The following is a 22,435-nucleotide window of genomic DNA, read 5'->3' on the forward strand; positions in this document are numbered from 1 at the left end:
CGAGGTGTGAGAAATAAACATCAATTGAAAAATCTTTCCACGGATTTAGAGTTTTTCTTGGACAACGTAAATTATTTATTTATTTATTTATTTATTTTTGCACATCAATATTATTAGTTCCTGTGCCTGCGACATCATTCTGCCATTACCGTGTTTCATCATAAGGACAGTTTGTTTAGGGTAACAAACATTGAATTGCATTTGTATTTAGAAAAAGTTCAATTTTGGTCTCATCTGAACTTTTACACTGTAAATATGTTAGCTGGATTGCTTATTCGCTGTCAAAAGGACTTTTTAAGGCTAACAGTAGCTTTCATCTCATTTCATTGTCCCCCATGAGTTTTGGATCTGTGTGGCACTAAAGAACACAGCGGCCCACTAACGAAAGCTTGTAAAAGTGCACTTAACTCTCGTTCAACAACATCAATCCATGAGGTTCACGGGGTGACAGAGCACCAACAGTCGGGAGCATCTGGTACTACTAGTTAGTGTTTTTTTATCTTTTATTTTTACATGAAGCATTTGGGGTTTGTTTTAAAGTCACAGCTACACCTAGCTCCTTTGAAGCTAAAGCTAATTTAGCACCGTTACAGGAAGCATGACCGGTTCGAGGGTCAGGGGGTCAACACTTTCACAAAGTTATTGTGAAACAAGCATAGAATAGAAATAACTGCAAAGATAAAACAATATTCTCAGTTAAACTATAGAGAAACTCAAAGTCCACTAATCTCCAAAAGTTGCTGAGTGACCTCAAAAACATCTGGAGCTCATAGTCAGAAAAAGAAAAAAAAAAAAAGAAGAAGAAAATCAGTGACCACAGCTTGTTTTTGTTTTTCAAAGCTTTGGCTCTCAATGTTCTTCACTCCTCTGTTTTCTCTCATTTCAGCACCGATAAACTGCTCCAATGGAACAAAAGAAAACAAACACAGTTTGGGTACATCCTCTGAAGAAAGACTTGGTATCTCCTGTTCAAATGCGTATCTTTAAAGGCCAGTATGACGTGTTTTCCAGCCAAATAGAATCAATTTATGACACGATCTAGTAACTATGTTACATTATGTTGTTATAAAAATACTGTATGTCAAGAAATTTGACTTGGTAAATGAATGCTTTGAAACTGGGCTTCTGTCTCTTTAAGAAGCTTCTGCTCTTTCTGAAACTCCGCCTCCAGGAAGGCATCACAGCGTGGCTGCTCTATTAACCCTTTAACAAAGTTTCCACCGGCGTTGCATGACAAGTGGCTCGCATTATGAGCTCAGAAGATGTGCAGTTTCACCAGGTGTTTGCTAATCTGAAGGAGCGGGATGGGCAAAACACGGGAGGGCTGCTCTGTGAGGCAGGAGCTTGGCTCCCGAAGGCGGGGCTAGGTCCACCCAGTCGTTTTGCACAGCTGAATAGCTGTTATGGGGATTGCAAGATTTCTCAAGCATGCATGAAACAGTCGAGGCGACACTCCATGTAAGAGGGGATAACATTATAACATGATGTAAAGCTCAAAACACTTTATTTTACATAACACTGCCCCTTTAATATTTTCAGTCATATCAGGATTTATCCTCTTCTTGGGTAAAACTCAAGCTCATCTCTTCCCTCAACACCATTTATCTGATAGTATAATTTTCCAAAGCTGGCAGCTTTTGCCTCTTTGTGCTACAGGTTGATTTGTTTTGTTTAATGATGAAGGTAGAGAATAGTTTCAATGATCTGTGAAAGATAACAGATCTGAGCGGAGCGGAGTTTTCCTTTCCGCTTCCTGCTAACATCAATCCATCCAGAAGTGAAACCTGCATGCCAGTGCTAAAATCCAAAGCACTGTTTTCTCTAAATATACACAATGTATGGAACGGCATGACACATGATACGAGCTCCTTCCCTTTAATTCCAAGTGTAACTCGTGGAAATATGCTGAAATTGGCTCATAAATATTGTAGTTAGTGCGTGAAAGGAGAGCTTGAGTCTGGTAATGACGAGCGTCATTATGCCTCATTAGCTTAAATTAAGCCAAATCCATCTTTCATAATTGCCTCTTAAAAAAAAAAAAAAGAAAAAAGAAGAAAATGCAACAGAGCAACAAGCAGAGTCCATGCCAAATATTTAACAAACACCCCGCACTAGGTTTACCGATCATTGGTATGCAATGCTAATTCATTCTCCACATTATTCACTCATTTATATGGATCTGTAGTCCCACATATCTGGTGATTTGACCCAGCAGAGGATGAATCTGAAGGAGCTTCTGGCCACCGTTTGGCAGAACGATCTGTTTACTTCTCCTCCCCAGCTGCCACTCTTTTTAGCATAGCTTTCTATCAGTGGCATGGAAATGATTAACCTCCCCAAGGCCGAGTCTGGCACAGTTGATTATGCAGCACAACAAACAGCAAACCCAAACACGCACTCTGTTTTTTTTTTTGTTTGTTTGTTTTTTTTTGAGAAGTCTTACATCTTTGGAGGTCAGTGTGAACTTTTTGTCAGAATATCTGGTGATTTGTGGGAAATCGGGAGTGTTTCACTTTATGCTCTACACTTGGTTTAGATTTTTTTTAAAACTGATAAAAGTCTAAATTGCCTTTGCAGACAAACAGTCTGAGACCATGTGGTATTATCAATGTTTTGATTATGCGAGCGAGTGATATGATTATAAGAATTATTTATCACTCTTTTTTTTTTTGGTCTGCTCTTGAAAAGCATACCCATTTGTAATTACACATATTTAGTCATATTTTAAAATTCCTTAGTATTTATTGATACTCCTTTATTGAACTAATTAAAGGTGGTGAAAAATAGTAAATATAAAAATCCTGACAGTACAAACAATTTCTTGTTTTTAAAAAAAACATTATTATAAACCCTGTGACAATGATAAACCAAAATTAGAAATTTATCCTTTTCCCAATGTCGCTAGCCTAGCATATCTGTTTAGGCTGTAATTACCCAGCATGCTCTGCTTCCTAAGTTTTTCAGTGAACTGGAGTGGGCCTCTCCCCAAACGAACCGGACTTGAATAGAGTTTGATGAAAGCCGACTGAACGGGGCTAGTGTGAGAACGCACCCATATTTGCTCAGTTGCGGTTTTACAAAAACATCCCGGCCATTTGAGACACACCAAACAAGAAACTGTGGGTAATTCAAACACTTCTGGAAGCTGTTGCTTTGATTGATAGTGTCTGTTTTGTGGCTGTAGTTGTGCTTCACAGAGCAGAACTTCTGCAGTGGTTTACGGCCCAGTAAAAGCTCAAAATGGGAACTAATGGATGAGGATAGGGACTCGTTACCACACAAAGGGAAGCGTAAGACAAATGCAGAAATGCCTGAAATTAAACACGTCTGCTTGAAACAAAGCCTTGCCAGGATGAATGAACAGCTGGAGTCCTAATGTAGGCATTACGCCTCACATTAGCACTGTATTCTGATTAATAAAATGTCATGGCGTAATGCATGTCCTTGGCTGCAGATTCATTGATTTTCAGCCGAGAGCGCCGTCACTCTCTGGCGTGTGAACGGCTGAAGTGATGCAGTTTTCATCATGCCGGCGTCACGGCTCCAGGAACAATGTTAGTATTCACAGCCAGAGCTGTTGGCTTGCATAACACTTCAGGTGAATTTCCCTTCCCCGGTGACAAATTACAAAATTTCACATTTGAGTCCGAAAGTGCTTGTTGGAGACGGTTCTCAAGCTGCGGTGAAAGGACTAAATTGCGGTGCTTTGGCCGTCTTTCGGAGGCACTCACAAGAATCTTTGCCATAAATGACACGCGAGGTAGAGAGAAACACATTAGGTGTGATGTAGATAGATGAAGCATGAGCAGCCAAAAAAGCTTTTAAAGCAAATTGATGTTTGTTCCTTCATAAACCGGTCGAGACAGATGTGCATTGAGGGAACTCCCGGATTCAGGTGTGTGAAGTTGACAACTTTACACCAGTGACAACTGCTGTGGTTGCTTCTGAAACTGGACACAGAGCAAGCATGGCTTTGTATTTCATGACGTGAAACAAAGTGGAAAATGTCTACGTCTAGTTGTTCTACTAAGTTCACATGATGGGACACTGAAAATTATTTAATGAGGGGAAAAAAAAAAAGCAGGTTCATTGATTTCAAGCTGTAACCGAGGTACATATTTTCACGTTCATTTCAATTTGAGGTAATCCTAGAGGTGAAAAAAAGTGTTTCGAATGCAATTTTTGTGTTTTTATATATATTTAATGAATGAATGATTTAAAAAGTGTAGAATTTGAGCTAGAGTGAGCTAAATGTTGTCTACACTTTAAAAATAGAGTAGGTCTTTTATTTTGTGCTTGTTCAAGCCATGTACTAACTTCAGGGAAGTGAAAAATATGAAGTGCAAAGATCCATTTGACAAATATTAATTATTGAAAGTGAATTTATTTCAGGAATTTTCTCATACATATTAATCACACACAGATGGACACTAGAAAGCCTTTAGTTCTGCTAATTTTGATGATTTCTGCTCTCATCAAATGAAACACGACATTTTAATTTAGAATGTTCCATCAGACACATAAAAACACATGTTTAATACAGAAATATGGGCTTTAAAAAAAACAAAAAGATATATTTAATGCTGACTTTAGGGCGCTATTGTTGAAGGTAATTTCAATCCAACAAACATGCAGTCATATTCAAATGTATTGAATGTGACTTTACAGTAATATTATTCTTTCAGTGCTTTTATTGTGTTCACCACATGGGGACAGTCACTCCTGATTGGCTGGATATATTCATAAATGACAAAAAACAATCAGGCGAGAATACATCGATTTTTGTTGTTGTTTTTTACATCGTGATCCCCCATCGGCAATGTCGGCCTGGACAAGAACAATACGTAATAAAAATAAACACATTTTTAAGGATTTTTTCTGAAAGCATAAAATTCTCAAATTGCTTATTACAAATAAATATAATTTTAAGGGGGAAAAACATTCACATACACATTCTTGTCAGAATACAGGATTCAAAAGTAATAGGGGGACAATTCTCCAAATTAGTTTTAAAGGTACCAAATAAATAATGACAAGTTTTACGACTTGACGACTTTGAAACAAAAGTCTGCACCATTTCACCAGAGGCTTCTCTGATTGGTTGAATCTCGTGGGACTGATCCCCCGTGATCTACGGCCTGCTGATGACCTGCTTGATCCAGTCGGTCAGTCTGGTGATGCGGGTGTAGACGCCATAGTAGTCTGGACGGCCGCAGCCTTTGCCCCAGCTCACCACTCCGGCCAAGAACCAGCGCCCCGACGGCTCCTGGCAGACCAGGGGCCCGCCAGAGTCCCCCTGGCACAGACAGTCACATAGTTAAAGAAGGAAGGAGAAACATCATACAAATATCTATCTGCTGTCTAAAAGAGGCAAATTAGTTATTATTCTTATACTTTTTTTATTATTAATTGTACTGCAGCAGAATTTCAGCATGGAATAACATTACGTCTCTTTAGTATTAGTGGAGTATAAACTCACATCAGCTTGTATCTTGTGACAGGTTACCGTAACTGAAACAATGTATTTCATATACAAAACAAAATTATTTCTCCTCCTTGAACCTTGTCACATTTTGCCAAGTTACAAACAAACGCTTTAATAATTTGTATCATCATTAATTACACAAATAACTATTTAATAATAAATTGAGAAAATGACCATTTTCAAAACAGTTTGCAAATAAAAGTCAGAAAGGTGAATTCAGGCAAGACTTCTGAGCACCATCTTTATGTTTTTGAAGTATGACTGAAACTAGATATTAACATAAACTGAATAAGAACACACATCTATTTTTCCTTCTTAGTGTCTGAAGTGAAATCAGACCAGATTTCTTTTGTTTTAGCTTAGTTAGAATTACTAAAATTGCTCCTATTTGGCAAATGCCAGAAAACTTGGCAGGAATAATTTTTTAACTTTTTTTCCCCCCCTCGAATTCAAAAGTTTGGAGACGTTGTGGGAATGGCTGATTGGCGGCCTACAAATAGCTCCTCCAGTTCTTCCAGGCAGAATGAGCCAGAACTCCAGCAAACCAAGAGCTGAATGTGCAATCTGTATGAACGTCTCAATCAATGCAGATTGGTTAGCAAACACTCAGTGTTATGTTCATATGTCCATACCTGACAGGCGTCTTTCCCTCCACTGCGATAACCAGCACAAAGCATTCTGGGAGTGACTAGGTAGCCGTATGAGCGAACGCAGGCTTCCTCGCTCACCAGGCGAACGTCCACCTTCTGCAGCACGTTGTTGGTTCTGCCTGCAGGGGGTCAGAGGTCAGACATCAGGATAACTGTGTTATTGGTTCAGGTTTTTCACAAGAAGCGTGAGAGACATTGGGTTGAAGTCATAGCTCCCACCTGCAGAGGGCAGTATTTCTTATTTCTACTTCCTGTCTTCCACAGCCTTACTGAAAGTCAAGTTAAACTCTGTGATCGATGTGACGAGTAACAAAAACTCATATTTGCATTACAGAAAAAAATAAAATTTCTTGCAAATATTTCCAAAAATATTCCACAAGTTTTTATTTTCACTTTTTTGCAGTCAAAATCACTAATTTTGTGACACTAATTTAGAAAGATGTTCAGCATTATTAAATCTTAAGTTCTTATTAAAATGCAGACACATATTTATTTGATTTAACATTTTAGCTGGTTTTTATTAATACATTCTGCCACGAACATTCGCGGTCTGGATATCCATCAAAATAAAAATAAATTTGACACCCTGTCTGTTCAGCATCTCAATAAAATCAAGGATCTGGGAATTATGTCAGAGTTGGTCTCATTTCTTAGTTCAATTCAGCAGTACGTTTCACGTCATTGTCGTGTCACCCCATCCAATTTTACTTCAGCTTTAATCTTGCTCCAGATGATCTCACATTTTCCTCCAGCATTGAATTCAGTGATCTGATCTTTCCAGACACTGTAGTATTTAGGTTTTGCTTCTATTCGCGGGTCACTCTGCTTTCTGCCCGACATCTCCGACCCGTCGGCCGGCTCACCTCCTTCCTCTCGTGCCCCCCAGCCGGTGACCCAGCAGAGCAGGCCCGGCTCCAGCTGGTGGGTGGGCGGCGGCAAGCAGGCGGGCAGAGCGTGTCCGGTCAGCAGTGGGTACGCGGTCCGGTCCAGCTTCAGCAGGGCGAGGTCGTAGTCGTGGGACTCGCTGTCATAGTATTGATGGAGGTGGATCTGCTGAACCCGAGCCACCTCCTCTATGGAGCTGCTGCGGTTCAGCAGCAGTTTGCCCAGATACACCGTCCACACCGAGGGGGAGTACACACTGCAGCGGGAATGTCAGAGAGAGGTCAAAGGCCATAAACTGTCACAGAAGTTATTACGATAATATTACTGTTTTGAGATCATTTTCAAACAACACAATGCAAAGTGATGCAAGAGCACATTCTCAAAGATAATTAAATGTAACTTCTACTGAACATTTAACACTGGAACCAGAAGATGTTTAACATATTATTAAACAACAGAAACGGTGAATAAAATAAAATATGACGTCTCTGTAAATAATATTGTCCCTCAAAAAGGGGCTAGTTGAGACCAGAGCATCATCCAGTTTTTGGTAGAAAGAAAGAAACTGGATATTGAACACATATGGAAAATATCTGTTTCTGTCATTTACAGAGTCATTTCTGTAAATGACACTATGTCAGCTTTTTCACAGATTATAGTATAATCTGTGAAAAAGTTAATGATGATTTTAACAAGCAAGTAGAAAAGATTGTCTTATATAAATAAAACTTGCATCCTGCAGCTTTAACACATTTTTAATTTTATAAATTTATTTATTTATTAATTAACTTTTTAGGATTTGCCTTCATGCCTTGATTGGAGAACATGACTATATTCCTTTCTGTGATCTGAACTTGGCAGGGTCCAGTGGATTGTAGTGAGATTTTCAGTAGGGTGCCGTGTACCCCATCGAACCTCCCTAAGGGGGGCCACTGTGTTCAACCCTGATTTTTGATCTATGTCAATCAAACGAACGTAAACAGCACAACTCAAAATCCTTTAAATCCTTCCCAAGAAATTTCAAAAGTGTTAATCCCCCTGCAAAACGTTGCTCTAATTCTTTTGAGCTGCATCCCGGTTAAGCTGTTTTTGAGAGACAGGTGCAGATAAGACCAGAAATGCACTCACTCACATCACTCCCTCACTCACTCCGAGACGGATCCAACTTCTACATCCTTATCCATCACTCGAGCCAAACACAGAGCAAGTTTGAAAGAACACAAAGATTTAGGAAACAATGACATGAAAGAGTGTCCTTCAAAGCGTAGCCAGAGAATGAAAACACGACATGTGCAACAACAAAGCCCTTCAGGTTGTCTGTTTGCTGTTGGCATCACCTGTCGTCGTAGAAGCAGTGGGCGGCCGACGCCACCCACTGGTAGGATATCAATGCCCCTCCGCAAATGTGGGTCCCTCGCACCTGCAGACTGGCCTGCCAGGGCCACTCCCCCTCCGAGGCGTCGCTGCCCCCGACGATGCGGGTGGAGAACTGTCTCAGGCCACATTCTGAACACAGCAGACAGCAAAAAAAAAACACCTTGAAAAAGTATCGCCGTCCTCTAAACAGCTCTCATGTTGCTTCGTCGCAGCTCCAAACTTCTTTCGAGAGCTTAGTATAACAAAAAGTAGAAGATAACTGTAAAATCTAAGGAAATGATACTTTCGTCTTTTACTATTAACCTTTATTTAGCTATGTGTAAAAACTAATAAGAAACATATTGAAAGCAATGGCAGTTAAAACTCTCTTCTTCATGGTCTGTCAGTGATCATTTTAGTTCACTGTGTCACTTTCTGAGTCCAACAGATTTACTTTCACAAGTGGAGCATTACTGCTTTAACTATGATGCACACTTCATGTAAAGCTGCCCAAAAGTGGGCAGAAAGGTTTAAAGTGAAAGAAGGACAGAAAGAATAGAAAATAACAGGTTAGATATCTGCTTCTACACCTGCAGAAAGAGAGAGGAAACAAAAAACAAAATGAAAACCTTGAAACAAAACACCTGTACATTCTTAATGTGTTCCTCACAGTGCTTTTTGTTTTACAGTTACATTGTAAAAAATTTACAATTTATTAATTGGGAATTGTTTTACTTTTACCAAAAAAAAAAACAGCTTGGATTGTTTACAACCCTTAAATTTCACTAATTTGTCCCTGGATTTTGGCTGTGTTCCTTTCGATAAATATCTGAGGCCTTTACAGAGCAGCTGTGTTTACACTCGAATCAATGACACTTATAAGACCCAGGGCCATTGACTGGGTCTCATTTAGGGGCATCATATTAAAAGTAGCTCAATACATGTACATGCCACACTTTTCAGATTATGTTTAGTTGGAAAAAATTGCAAATGTTTTCATCCACTTCACAATTGTGTTCTTTATATGTTTCTATCTCCACATGTCTTAATAAAACAGATTGGTGTTTGGTTCAAACTTGAAAAAATGTAAACAAGTCTGAGAGACATTAATGCTTTTGCACCGTTGCACAACCATAAATCCTCAACAGAAGGATAACTCAACAGAAGCATCTCGACGATCTAATTTAAAATGTGATGGATTTATTTATTAAACTGCAAGGTAAGGCCAAGTGTTGCATTGTTCTAATATATGGGGGCTTTTAAGCTCTGACTACGTCTCCTTTGTGGCTACTGTCAAACCTTTACTGAATATTGAAGGAGCCGACCTTATTTGGAAATGTTCACTGAAACAAGCCATAAAGTTTTCATGAGCAGAAGGTGGCGACTAAAGCGGTTGGAGCCGACTCCGTCACTGTGAACTCAGTAACATTTAGGGTTCAGCCTTATATTTTCCTAGTGGAAGGTTTCAAAGATCTTCCACTGGCTCCATGTAGCTTAGAGAATAGACTTTAAAGTACTTCTATTAGTTTATAAATCACTCAACGGCTTATCGCCAGCATACATTAAAGACCTGTTGTCACGGTATCAACCCCTCCAGACCTCTCAGGTCTTCTGCGTCTGGTCAGAACCAGAATCAAACAAAGAGAGGCAGCATTCGGTTTTTATGAACCACAAATCTGAAACCAACTTTCAGTTTTCGAAAGCTTGGAAACCGCAGCTCCAAGGAGGAGCTGCGTCTCGAAGGAAAACAATGAATAACATTTAATTACAAGAGTATGATTGATTGGTCTGCATGCAGAACAAAGTGCTGCCCTGATAACATCCACAGAACAATTATGTTAAATCCCAGAGTGGTTTATGGAGCGTCGTCTGATCTCACCGCATCGATTCTCGTCCGAGGCGTCGGGACAGTCTGTGACAGAGTCGCACTCTGGGTTCGGCTTCTTCAGGCACGTGCCGTCAGCGCAGACGTAGGTCAGATCCGTACACTCTACCCCTGAACACACACACGGACCTCACACTGAACCCAACGCTGTTCAGGAAAGCTAACATGGAGAGATTTTCTTACTTAATGTTCCATGTCTAATCAACACAAACAGCTTGCTTTGAAATACTTCACTGCAAAGAGTAAAGGAAAGAGAGATTTTCTGTTGCTGTGACACCTTCTAGTGTGTGTGTGTGTGTGTGTGTGTGTGTGTGTGTGTGTGTGTGTGTGTGTGTGTGTGTGTGTGTGTGTGTGTGTGTGTGTGTGTGTGTGTGTGTGTGTGTGTGTGAGTCTCGGAGGTCAGTGTGTTACCACCAGTGCAGTTCATCTCATCGGAGGCTTCGGGGCAGTCTGGGTGTTGGTCACACACTTTATAGTAGTCGACACACTGACTGTCCTCAGGGCATGTATACTGTGCCACACACACTGAAACACACATGATAAAGTATCGCTTATAAAACATTGTAAGTGAATTTTATTTTTTTCTAAAACATTACATAGATTTTTCAAATAAATACATTTGGTGCCGTTTGCACAATTATTTGAGTTACTTAGCCTGTAATTAATTTTTTTTAACTTTTTTTCTCAAAATCATATTTAAACCATGTTATTCATTCATTTATAAATGTGGCCATTTCAAACTACAAATATTCAGTTAGCGAGGTAATTATTTCGCTTTAAACTAATTTTTTTGTTAGAGTAAATATTTAGACTGAATCCAAATATTTAATTAGCAAGAAAAAGATTTAAGCATTTAAATGTTTAGCTTCAATCTAAATATTTAGCTTGAAACTATTTAGTTAGCAAGATAAATATTTTGTTCACCATCTAAATATTTTGCTCCAAACTAGTTTGCTTCAAACTAAAAATTTGGTTGAAAGCTCACTATTTAGTTAGCAGGATAAACATTTAGGACTACAGTGCAGGGCATTCTGGGCAACTATAACTAAATCAAATGCTAGCGCTAGAGGGAACAATGCAGCAATTCCCTTTTGCCAAAGACAAAAGGGAAATGCTGCAGCTGCTAATATCCAACCATGTTGTTTTTTTGTTTAAATTTCGATGAGCAGGAAGTCGCACTTGTGTCATTTTTGTGTGTCATTTCCTTCAGAGGCAAGGTTTGGATCGTTTCACACATTGCAGTGTGAAAGTGAACCGCACCAGCTGAAAATTCATCAAATGTCGCAACTTTGATAACCAATCGAACCAAGTCTACCGGATTATCAGGTGTGAAAACACCCATAATATTTAAAGTGGAGGTAAATGTAAAGTTGGTGAACTAAACATTTAGCTTACTATTTAGAGATTTATTTTGGTGACATTAATAGATCAATGAACTAGTTATCTTATGACAGGCTAAATAATAATAATACATTCAACAATTTGGTAAGTTTCACTACAATCAGCTAAAGATTCTGAGATCTGTATTAGTTTTTAAAGACTCCTGCTGGTATCCGAGTCCTTGGACCAGCGCCCAAGAAATGGCAACAGAACGTGTCTATACTGCCAGAGTAGTTCGGTCATAGATTTGAGAGTGTATAATTGTATCCCCTTGTTGAAAAGCCTAGACGATGGTATGCAGCTATGAATTTAAAATCTAAACTTTGTACCACAGTTCCTCTCATCCAATCCGTTGGAGCAGTCCTTGATTCCGTCACACAGGGGGACGCAGAGTCCGCTCACAGTGCACAGGAACTGACCCGGACAAGCTGCAACGCACAGAAAACAACCACCAAAGCTCACATCGGACAAAGGGTCTCTTTTCAGGAATCTTTCCTGCATCCGCAACTTACGGTCGGAAAGGTTAAAGACGCTGTAGAGAACCTGAAGGCCCGGCCCGGTCAGTGACACCTCAGAGGTCATAATGACGGTGGTTGAGTTTGTGAGCAGGGAGAGACGTTCGCAGTACGGCTGCAGACCTCTAGTGCCGCACAGCCTGAGAATTCAACCAGCACTTTTTCTTTTATAGTGATAAAAAAGGGACAATATAGAACTCAAACATAAATGTTGCAATTTGATGCACCGAACCAGATTATAGCAAAAGCGCATTTGCATCTGCAGTACCTTGACTAATTACAAAAACGGACATACAATAATAAAATATGATAGAAAACACAGCGCTGTGTGTTATTTTTTATTCACAATACACAAATACACATGTACAGCCTTAACCACTGGTACATACACACTCACAGTCATACGGTTAAAGTTCACATAATTGAACGGTTTTTAACAACATAATCTGGACGGTGTGTAACATAAAAATCATACATTGTTATCCAAACAGATTAAATTTTTGCCTCTGACTGATGAAAACATATTCTGCAGATAAAAATGAGAATATGAAACTTGCAGGTTGAAAACAACATAAAAAGGGCATGAGGTAGTATCAGGATGCTTTAGTGAGACAACAGTGCCACCTTTAGTTCAGACAACTGTAAAGGTCCCCTCACTTGAGTCTTGTGAGTGATTTTTGAAAAAAAACATAAATATCATTCAAAAATAATTGAAGTTGTAGTTCCAGAAATGTGTTTTAGTTGGGAATGGGATTCAGTCAGGCTTTTAAAGTAGTTGGGTTATAGTAAATGTTTTGGGACACTGACATCATTTGATGTGACTGCAACTAAACCCAGATGCGAAAAATCCATTCAGCAGGTTATTTGTTTGTAAGATCTACGAGCCTTTCAGCTGCCACCTGCATGTACGGTCTAAATGGAGGAAGAAAAACGAAGAAGTGGGTCTTAACCATAAACCTGCCTTTTAACTTCAGGGGTGCAGCACCTGGGCTTCAAATACCTTTTTTTTTTTATAAAGGATCAGAAATATTCATGAAGCCAGACTTTTGGTTTTGATGTTTTTTTCCCCCTGACTGTCAAACATTTAAATTTAAATACACGGAACTTTTTCTATTTTAAGTCACTTGGGGTTCTGAAAAGTCTTCACATTATAATTGGATTTCTGTTGTCTGGTTTAACCCTGTAGTTTAGCTGCACGCTGGAAAAAGAGGCCGATCGTACCTGCGGTTCTGGATGACCCACTGACCCTGGGTGCAGGCCTGGTTGTAGCTGGCTCTGCTCAGCTCGTAGCCTTCAAACTCCAGAGCCAAACCCAGCGCTGCGCCGGGCATCTGGGAGAAAACAGGAAAATGGTTTGTGTTCTGGCGGCCTTTGACACCGCCTGTTAAAAGGAGTCCCTGGCGGAAGAGACACTGACGATGAAAGTCCAGGTGCAGTTGGTGTTCGGAGGGTAGAAGCTGGGGAAGAAAGGCGTCTGGAGGACCCCCTGCGCCCCCTGCACGTCCTCCAGCTGAACGGAGGAGGTGCAGTCTGAGAAAACAGAGCAGAAAGAAAATCTGGGTTATAAATCCGTTTGCCCTTCCGGTATTAAGCTCAGGTGTTCAGCTACAGGTGGTTTGCTAACGAAACTGCGAACTTCAACGAACTTCCGGTCATGTTTTTTTTTCTTTTTTGTGACGTTGCGTGGAGAAACTTACTGACGTGATGTAATTTTAATTCCGAAATTGTGAGTTTGTTTTTCTTTTCAACATTAGCGGAACGTTAACAAACGTTTTTTCGCTCGTTTGTAACGGAAACAGCTTTTGCTTGCGGCCTGACGGCAGAACGAGCTTTTTGGCTTTTGGGAGAAGCTTTTCCCCATATAACCCTCTTTCTTTCAAACAGCTTTCCAGCATTACGTAAAAGGAGGATACAGAGGTAACGCCATAAAAACACCAGAAATGTTTGTTTTGGTACGTGGCCAAACAACATGGCGCCGAGCGACGTAAACGTCACACGCAGTGACGTCAGCTCTGCGCCACGCCTCCGTTGACAACGTTTCGTTCAGGTGAGTGACAGCTCCGGTCTCACCGTGTCGGGGCCACGCCTGCGCAGACAGAGAAAACGGGTCCTTGTAGTTGTAAAGGCCTTTTTTCCAAACCACCGTCATCCACTCGCCGGACGAGAGCACGCGCACCACGTCCTCGTGCCTGCTGCAGCCGTAGACCCTGCGGGAGGAAACAATGCCGGTTGCTCCTCTTCTCACTTTCATCAGACCTTAAAGCGATCCAGTTTTGTCGTAGTTCTTGTTGAAAATAAATAAATGAATCAACTCACGACGTAATCAGGTGGTGATCGGAGGGGGTGATGGAGTCGTACACCAGCAGCCGGTCTCGGCACTCGGGCAGCAGCCACGCCATGTGGAGCTCCAGCTGGGACCCGGGGTCGGTCTGCAGGTGCCACAGGCAGGAGGGCCGGTGTGTTTCTGGGCCGCGCAGGGCCACGGGGCCGCTGGACACCACCTTCCGGTACCGGTAACAGTCTGAGGACGAAGAGGGTCAGAGCTTACAACGAATGCTTAAAAGACAAAGGAGAAACCTTTCATTTACACTGTAAGGGGTCATCAAAAGATGAAAACTAACTAATATTCAGCTCAGTAAAACACGGAGGGAATGACAATCTGCCAGCTGTTCTAATTTGTGGTTTTTCACCAAATCAGCCTAAAATTACATTAACCAGCTGCTTGGGTCTTACTAAAAACATTTTCTTTTTCTATCGTAAGCACTTTCATCCATCCTCGCTGCAACTGTGAAAGTATGCACACTAATTCAATACAAAAGTCTTTTCGCTTTACAGTTTATTCGGTTCATTTATGGTTTTGAAGGGTTTTGTTCACTGAACTGGGAGTCTGCAACATTTACAACCCAAAGAGCCTTTTTTACTCACAGGCCATCCAAAGAAAACTTGTTTAAAGCAACAAACCACTATGAAATAAGACAACTTGTAATTTTAGATAAATATCTGCTGTTGGAAATTTGTTGTGATTTTAAAAGAACCAGCATTTTATTTCTTTTCTCATGATTTGAAGAAAATAAAATGTGTTTTAGAAACGATGGGAGAATGACTAAAAATAAAAATCCACATTGATTCCAGCCTAATGACAAGAAAACATTAGTTGCACCCTCAGTGACACTCGCTGTAGGACAACAAAACCCGCTGAGTGACAGTAAAATTAGCAAAGTAAAAAAAAACATGAAATGGAAAAAGGAAAGACGTGATACCAAACGAAGATGTCAAAACTTCTACAACTTTGGAGTTGGTTTCTGTGGGGAGGTGAACAAAAAAAACAAATGAAACCGAAAATATATCAGGAATACGATCTGTTTCATGCTCTCATTCATAAGTCTTTGTCTCACCAGTAACACACAGGGTGGGGAGGCGGAACAGGAAGCCATCGACGTTTGCCGTCTCCCCGCGCTGTGGCCTTCCGTGCCACCTGAGGCCGTCCTCCAGGCTTCTGGCGACTTCTTCTACTGTGACTTTTCCAGCGTGACTGCTGGGGACCGACAGCACTATCCAGAAGTGAGCCACCACACTCCCCTGCCTGCAGGCTCACAGACAAGCCTTAAGTTAACGCAGCTGATAATAGAGGAATAAATAAATGGATTGAAGTAAACTAACTGCTCTGTAACTCTTAAGCACTTTTGATTTAGACATCACCCACTGGCGTAGGAGGCGGGTTTTAGGTGTATGCTTTATGAAAAGAAGTAAAGTTCGATCACTTTGGTTTTAGCGTTTATTACTCCACTACTTAAAGAAAAACAAAGACCCACATACCCAAATGCAAAGACGGTGGTGTAGTTAAAGTATCTGGAAAGAGATGAGGCTTTTAAGATCTTCTTTAACTAAAAGACACAGAAAACTCATTATTATTTAACATTCAGCAGCCTTTATTTAATCTTGTTTTTTGAATGGGCGTGATTTCATTTCCACATTTTAGTGTGATTAGCTGCGTTTCCATCACAAAAGTGCAAAGATGTTCATCTATATTCTACTAATGTCAAAAAAAAAAAAAACACAATTTCACAATTGTGATGTTGCCACTAAATAAGAAATGAAATGCCACTTCCTGTTGTCTTTTTTGACGTTTCGCCAGTGGCAACATCCGGCTTTTGGTCATGTGACTGGTGTGACGTGAAAAAAGGGTTTCCATTGCAGTTTTGAAAAATACATCATTTCGACAGGCTGAAAAAAACACCTCATCCTAGCACTTTTTATTTTTCCATCAAAAAACTTGTTTCAATAAAAAACATGTTTTTCACCAACTTTCTTTAAGTCGGTGTGTTTCCATTAAGCAAATTTAGTTTTGTAATTTCAATTTGCACAGTTTTATTTTATGGTTAATGGAAATGCAGCTGCTGCTAAGAGAGTAAACAGAAAACACTGCTGTGCTTTTATTCTGAAGACAGGAAGTGCATTTTGTGTGCCGGTGTATCTCAGAATCACAGACTCGGCTCGTCTCGGTGTGAGCCAGTATGGAAAGAAAGCCATGTTTGCTGCTCACCGTGTTCTGTACATACTTTGCTTCGGCCTTAAACGTCGGGTTACTGTGAGAGGCCAGATCTGCTGAGAAGTTCCTGTTGACGATGGTCAAGTAAGCCGTGTACTGCTGCTGGACACGAGGCTCTAGCGTCCAGACACTGTATTCTGTCACAAAGGAAGAACAACACACATTCGAGTTTGATCCGCAGATGTGGACAATAAGTTGTTGGCTCATTTTAAATCGTTCGTACTTATGTGACACCAAGTCAAAACCCCAACTTTCACTGGGAAAACAAAATAAAAAAATTGTCCCAAATGTTCTACTGAATAAGATCTACCAAAAGGTCTTTATTATAGTCCAACCATTTGAGTTACAGCCGATTTGGAAAGGCAGTGCAGATGGATGGCGGCCTAAAGAGCTTCATGAAAAGACAGTTTTTCACTTTAAAGTAACACAATGATAAAGTGGTCGACCTCCTTTCTTATGTTGGTGTAACAGCAGAGAGACCATATGATTCACAAGACATCATTGAAAGACTTGTACTTTTTCTCACAGTAAAGCTAAAAGTCTCCAACAACACAGAAAAAAGTCCCTAGATTTGTCACTTGTTTTGTTTTTCATAAAGAGTCACTATAGGTGTCTGGACAGTCACTCAATTCAGCAACAGAGCATATAAACAACAGATGCCGCGTTGGTGCTGTCATGACCTCCAGATTTAAGAGATTTTTTTGTTTTGTTTCTTTCTTTTTTTTTTTTCTTTTACTTTTTGATTTCAGACATTCGAAAGTATTTGCTTGGCCAAAGATGAATAAATCCGCACTGACAAACCGAGAAAGAATCTCTCACCCAAGAAGTACCAGGCCAGAGTGGCTGCGACCGCAATAAGGAAGACGATGAGGATGACGAGGGAGGCTAGCACGCACTTGCAGGTGCGCGTCGTCTTCATATGTCGTTCTTCATTTTGTGTAGCAGCTTCTACCTGCTTAGAACAAAACAAAAAATTATAATACAGTATGTGTGCCCCTTTCCCCCCCAATATGAACGAAACTCAATAAAACATGTTTTAGATAATATAAAACATGTTTTGCTTTTGTTACGTCTTGGTTCATCAGGGGGAAATACAGATCTCAGGTGGTTTCCACAGTAGATTGTTGCCACATGTAATCCTCATAGTAAAGTTGTTATTTTATTCCTCTGGGGAACATTTTTGAGCGATAACAATAACAATCTGACTTCTGAGATGCCACGAGTTCAATAATTCCCTTGGTTGACACCTTGGTTAAGAACAGATGGGATTTTGTGATATTTTTCTTTCCCGATGTTCAATTGACACTTAAATTATGGACTGCTTTGGCAAAATTCAGCAACACTCATTTGCTTGAACAGAGATATTTTGAGAAAAGTGCAGAACGAAACTCAATAAGTTTCATAAATCTGTGGGATGTTCCACATTACTTTGGCTTACGGTAATGTCTAAAGTCAAACTTTTTTAGTTTGGTTCATGTGAGGAGCATTTTCAACAATTGCGTATCATCAATGCTTTGGATAGGAAGCAACATTGTTCTTCAGAGTTTGTTAACCAAAGCTGTTTTTTGTTGATCATGAGTTACAGACTCAGAAGGTTTACTGGCTAGTTTTGATTTTTAATGGAGTCCTCCAAGGCTCATTCTTAGGCCCTCTTTTATTTTGTAAAGTTTATTAATAACGGTATTGATGATTTGATCTTTATAACTTAAGTGCACCTTTTGAACATGATACTGTGTTATGAAACTAGACTAAATGTTTTCCAGAAATCCCTCCTGGCTCTATGATTACATCACTATTTCTACCTTATTGGAAAACTTTATTGAAAGAGAGTCAGCCTTTCATTTCAGAGTATATTGACTGTTTAAAAAATAAAAATAAAAAAAGGTACAGTGCTACATTGCAGTATGTAGTCAGTATTTACTAGAACCACTTTTTCTGCATTAGTCTTTTTAGGAATGTCTCTGCACTGATTTTTTATTATTTTTATTTATCTTTGCCCATTTCCACAAGTTAAATCTCGATTTTAATGTTGATTACCCCTCAACCTTTCACCCTTCTTTTGGAGCTGTGGCTATATATTTATGAATCTTTTCTGGCTCTCTTTTAAAATAAAGGGATTTCTGACAAAAACACCAAAAAAAAAAACATTAATCTCAAATTAATATCCAACTAATTTCTGTTGGGTGTTTAAAAGAAAAAACAAAACAGAAATTAGAATGTTACTGTTTTAAAGGTACAAGCTCTGCAAAAAATGTGTCATAAAAACAAACTTTAGAAAAACTACGAGAAACTGAATATTTGTATGTATAATTTTGTATTTTGAAAGTGTCTAATGGTTTTGTTGGTCGTCATATTAATTCTAAAGAAGTTTTTCACGTCTATGCACTTTAGAGTCTATGCACTCTAAAATACATTGCAGTAATACCGACTATCATTCTTTCTATCTTTTTCAGTGGCTACTGTGACGTTTATCGCAAGTTTCTTTCTATTATCTTACTCATCTTCAAAGAAATACCAAAAGCCAGCTCTGACTCATGAGTGGCAGCGACACGTCAACCTGCCCTTTTTTATACGTGCTACTATTTTCCATGAAGCTCAAACCATATTTTGTTGAGTATATAAAGGAGTTCCCCTTACTAGGCTTCAGTGAAGTTGTGTACGAGACGATTTTAAAACCCCTGCAATTGGCTGAAGAACGCATGACAGGAAGGGGTTTTGAGTACAGGAACTTGAGAGTTAGCATGAAACTAAAGCCATGTGAAAGCCCATTTTTCATGTCCTTAGATTTCAGTTTCCACTTAAAACCGCAGTAGTTTCTGTTTCCATAAACAAGAACGTCCGTTATGAAATGCGAGGCGACAAAAACAGCTTGTCAGACAGTTGCAGCATTACTGACCTCACTGCTCAGAGTGGCGGGTGTAACCTCCTGGTCACAAGAACCGGACTCCTTCAAGCCGCACCCGAGTGCCATTGGATCACTCCAAGAGACTCGTGGCCTGAGTAGACATTGCAGCCTCCCGGAGGGCTCCCTGTAGTTCAATCTTAAAGCTCTTATTAATAATTTTCAGCTTGGAAACAGCAACGGCTGCTGTTTGCAAGACTGCAGCTCCTGTCGTGTTTGTAAGTCCAAAGGTTTCCGGAGCTCGGTTGAACGTGGACGCTGGTGTCAGGCAGGGCCGAGCATCCACCAAGCTCGGAAAGGCTTCGGTTTATTCTCACACCACGTCTGGCATAATTCACATACAGCAACAGGAGCGAGAGCCAGGCGCACTGATGGCATCGCCTGGCAACAGTGAGGTAACCAGTCAACAACCCCCTGCACAGGTAAGTCTGTTGGGAGCAAAGCATGGTGGGAAGGTTGCTTCTGCAGGTCATGTCAAGCCCAACGCCAAACACACAACGGCACGTCTAGAAAAGATGCTAAACTTATTTTATTGGGATTAAACATCTTACAGTGCGCTACATTTGTTTATGTTTTGACTTGATAGGATAGGCAGTACAAAGAACACCAATAAAAAATATATTGTAAAAATCACAGACACTTCAGAGTGAAGAGAATAAACAAAATGCTTCATATTCCTTTGGGGTGTGTGCATTTGTTCCCATCTCCAGCGTCACTGCAGCAGCCAAATCTTTTGCGAAACGACTCTTAAACAACATTTGAGAAAATTATCAATAAAAATGGCCTAGATTTGGTATTTAGCAAAAATTAGCCCCATTATTTTTTTTAGAAATAAAGACAAACAAGTTGTTATAACAGCGGATACAGTGTTGACAGTACATTTTTTATGTAATAAATGCATTATAAGCTCTCACAAGGCTCACTTATATTCAGTGGCGGTTTTTGATAAGTGTAAAACATTAGCAGTTGCTCAGGAAAGCATTAGATCAGGGGGGGCCCAAAGTGGGTCCTGGAGGGCCGGCATCCTGCGTGTTTTAGTTCTCTCCCTAGTTTAACGCACCTGGATCAAATGACGGCTCGTCAGGAGGCCTAAGGAAAACACTGACATGGTGAAAAGGTCGTCGGTGCCACTATTAGAACAATGAAAAACTGTTAAAATGTAGAACTTCCTAAATTAATTGCATGGCCTTTTGCACATGTGATCACTAAATCTTCTGTACAAATTACTCAGTCAATACTTGACATATTTCCCCCCGATCCCTGTGATTTGTGGTGTGCTGTTCACCCCCCTGTGTTGATGTGCATCCTGTTTGCTGGTGACGCGAGAGGAGGCGGGTTACCAGGCGGAGCTGAACGTCGTTCAGCCCAGCCCACGTCTGAGAGGATTTCCTGGGCTTTGATTAATTTTCCGGCGGTACGGCAGTCAGCCCACAATACATGGAGTGCAGGTCAACCTGTGGCGTTCTGTGTGCTGTTAGCAAGAGGCCTCACTTTTGCAAACATGCTGCCCAGGGTGGCAAAAAGTACCACTGCTTACTGTTTTTTTGTTTTGTTTGTTTTTTATTTTTAATAAAATAGAACTGGGGTCAAGAAAAAAAGAGAAGTCAGATAATGTGCATCAATTAAGGTTGCACTCCTCAAACTCCGGCTTGTTAGCCTGGAGAGTCCGGTTTGTTTGGAGAGGTGTGTATGTGCAGGCTAACTAGTGTGAACTCTGATCCGTAAACTCTGGAACTCTGTTGAGGTTTGAATGCATATGTGAATGTCAAGTGGCCGGTAGAGCACTCCAAGAGGAGGAAGCAGACTATGCCGCAGGGCATTCTGGGTAAATACATCAAAAACAACCCTGTGAGGACAAAAGAGGAATCCTTCAACCGCTGAAATCTGCCACCTTTCATTTGTCTGTATGTTTTGGAAGTTGTGTTCATGTCTTCTTCAGAGGTTTTAGCGTAGTTTCCTTCAGTGCAGCATCAAAGTGAACCACAGCTGCTGAAAATGCAACAAATGTGACTTTGGTCCCCAATCAAACCGAGTCTACTGAACCATCAGAAAACACCCCGAAGCATCGCAACTTCCACAGTTTCCTCACTGGGAAAACGGATAAAAACCTCACAACAATAATAATACTAGTAACAAACTGCGTATGTTTTATATTGTCATATTTTGCTGGGCATTATGGCTTGTTGTTTGCCTTGCGGTTACTTGAGCCTCCTATTCTTTGCTCTGTCCCTGCCTTACTGGTATCAAAAATATCAAGGGGTTTGCCAAAGCAGGGGGAGGAAAAGGAGGAAATAAGAAGCGAGTACCTTCAGCGTTCTTGTCCTCCCTCCTCCATGAGGGTTAGGGTTAGGTCAAGACTCTCCTAGTTGACCTTGTTAATGCCTGAATCCAGGCAGGAAGCCCGGGGAAGCTCAGGGCTTTCAGCCTGGATCGTTGGAACTTGTTTGTAACCTGAAAAACCCTGAGGAGGATTTTGACAGAAAATGCCTCGACTGCCTCCAAACAATTTCTGAATTTCACTCTCCTTGCTCAGTGACCCATCGTCATGTCCCTCCGTCATATAAATGCTGTCTTCCTCCATGCTCTCCTGACTGGCCTCCTCGTAACTCTCCATGCCCGAATCTGCGCTGAGGAGCCGGAGGAGCTCTCCATTCTCGGCCCGGATCGTCGGAATTTGTTTGTAATCTGAAACAACGGTGATTTTGCTCAAGATGCTCTCACTGCCTTCAAACAACTTCTGAATATCCGATTTTGTCTCATTCTCTTCACTATTTATTTCCTGCTTTTCTTGCGCCCCTGGTGTCCCCTCAACCAGACTCATGCTGTCT

The 22,435-nt window shown here is 40.5% G+C and overlaps 1 protein-coding gene across 3 annotated transcripts; it reads right to left on the reverse strand.

The window, feature by feature from the left end:
- Positions 1–4,364: 4,364 nt before the first annotated feature.
- LOC129367324 (transmembrane protease serine 6) lies at positions 4,365–19,914 on the reverse strand. 3 transcript variants are annotated; one of them, XM_055041681.1, is made up of 18 exons: positions 19,602–19,914; positions 17,525–17,657; positions 16,700–16,842; positions 15,973–16,040; positions 15,552–15,739; positions 15,417–15,458; positions 14,473–14,677; positions 14,227–14,363; positions 13,574–13,686; positions 13,378–13,487; positions 12,154–12,296; positions 11,971–12,069; positions 10,673–10,786; positions 10,256–10,372; positions 8,358–8,526; positions 6,999–7,276; positions 6,118–6,254; positions 4,365–5,296 (listed from the first exon to the last, which is right to left on the reverse strand). In XM_055041681.1, the coding sequence occupies exons 1-18, from the start codon at positions 19,674–19,676 to the stop codon at positions 5,132–5,134; spliced, it is 2,436 nt and encodes an 811-aa protein (XP_054897656.1). In that variant the 5' UTR covers positions 19,677–19,914; the 3' UTR covers positions 4,365–5,131. The 3 variants fall into 3 exon arrangements, with proteins under 3 accessions (XP_054897656.1, XP_054897655.1, XP_054897658.1); XM_055041680.1 differs by having other exon boundaries at positions 17,525–17,660; XM_055041683.1 differs by lacking the exon at positions 15,417–15,458 and having other exon boundaries at positions 17,525–17,660.
- Positions 19,915–22,435: the final 2,521 nt, after the last annotated feature.

This window comes from Poeciliopsis prolifica, unplaced genomic scaffold (genome assembly GCF_027474105.1).
Source record: "Poeciliopsis prolifica strain line A6 unplaced genomic scaffold, Auburn_PproV2 SCAFFOLD016, whole genome shotgun sequence".
NCBI classification, from domain to species: domain Eukaryota; kingdom Metazoa; phylum Chordata; class Actinopteri; order Cyprinodontiformes; family Poeciliidae; genus Poeciliopsis; species Poeciliopsis prolifica.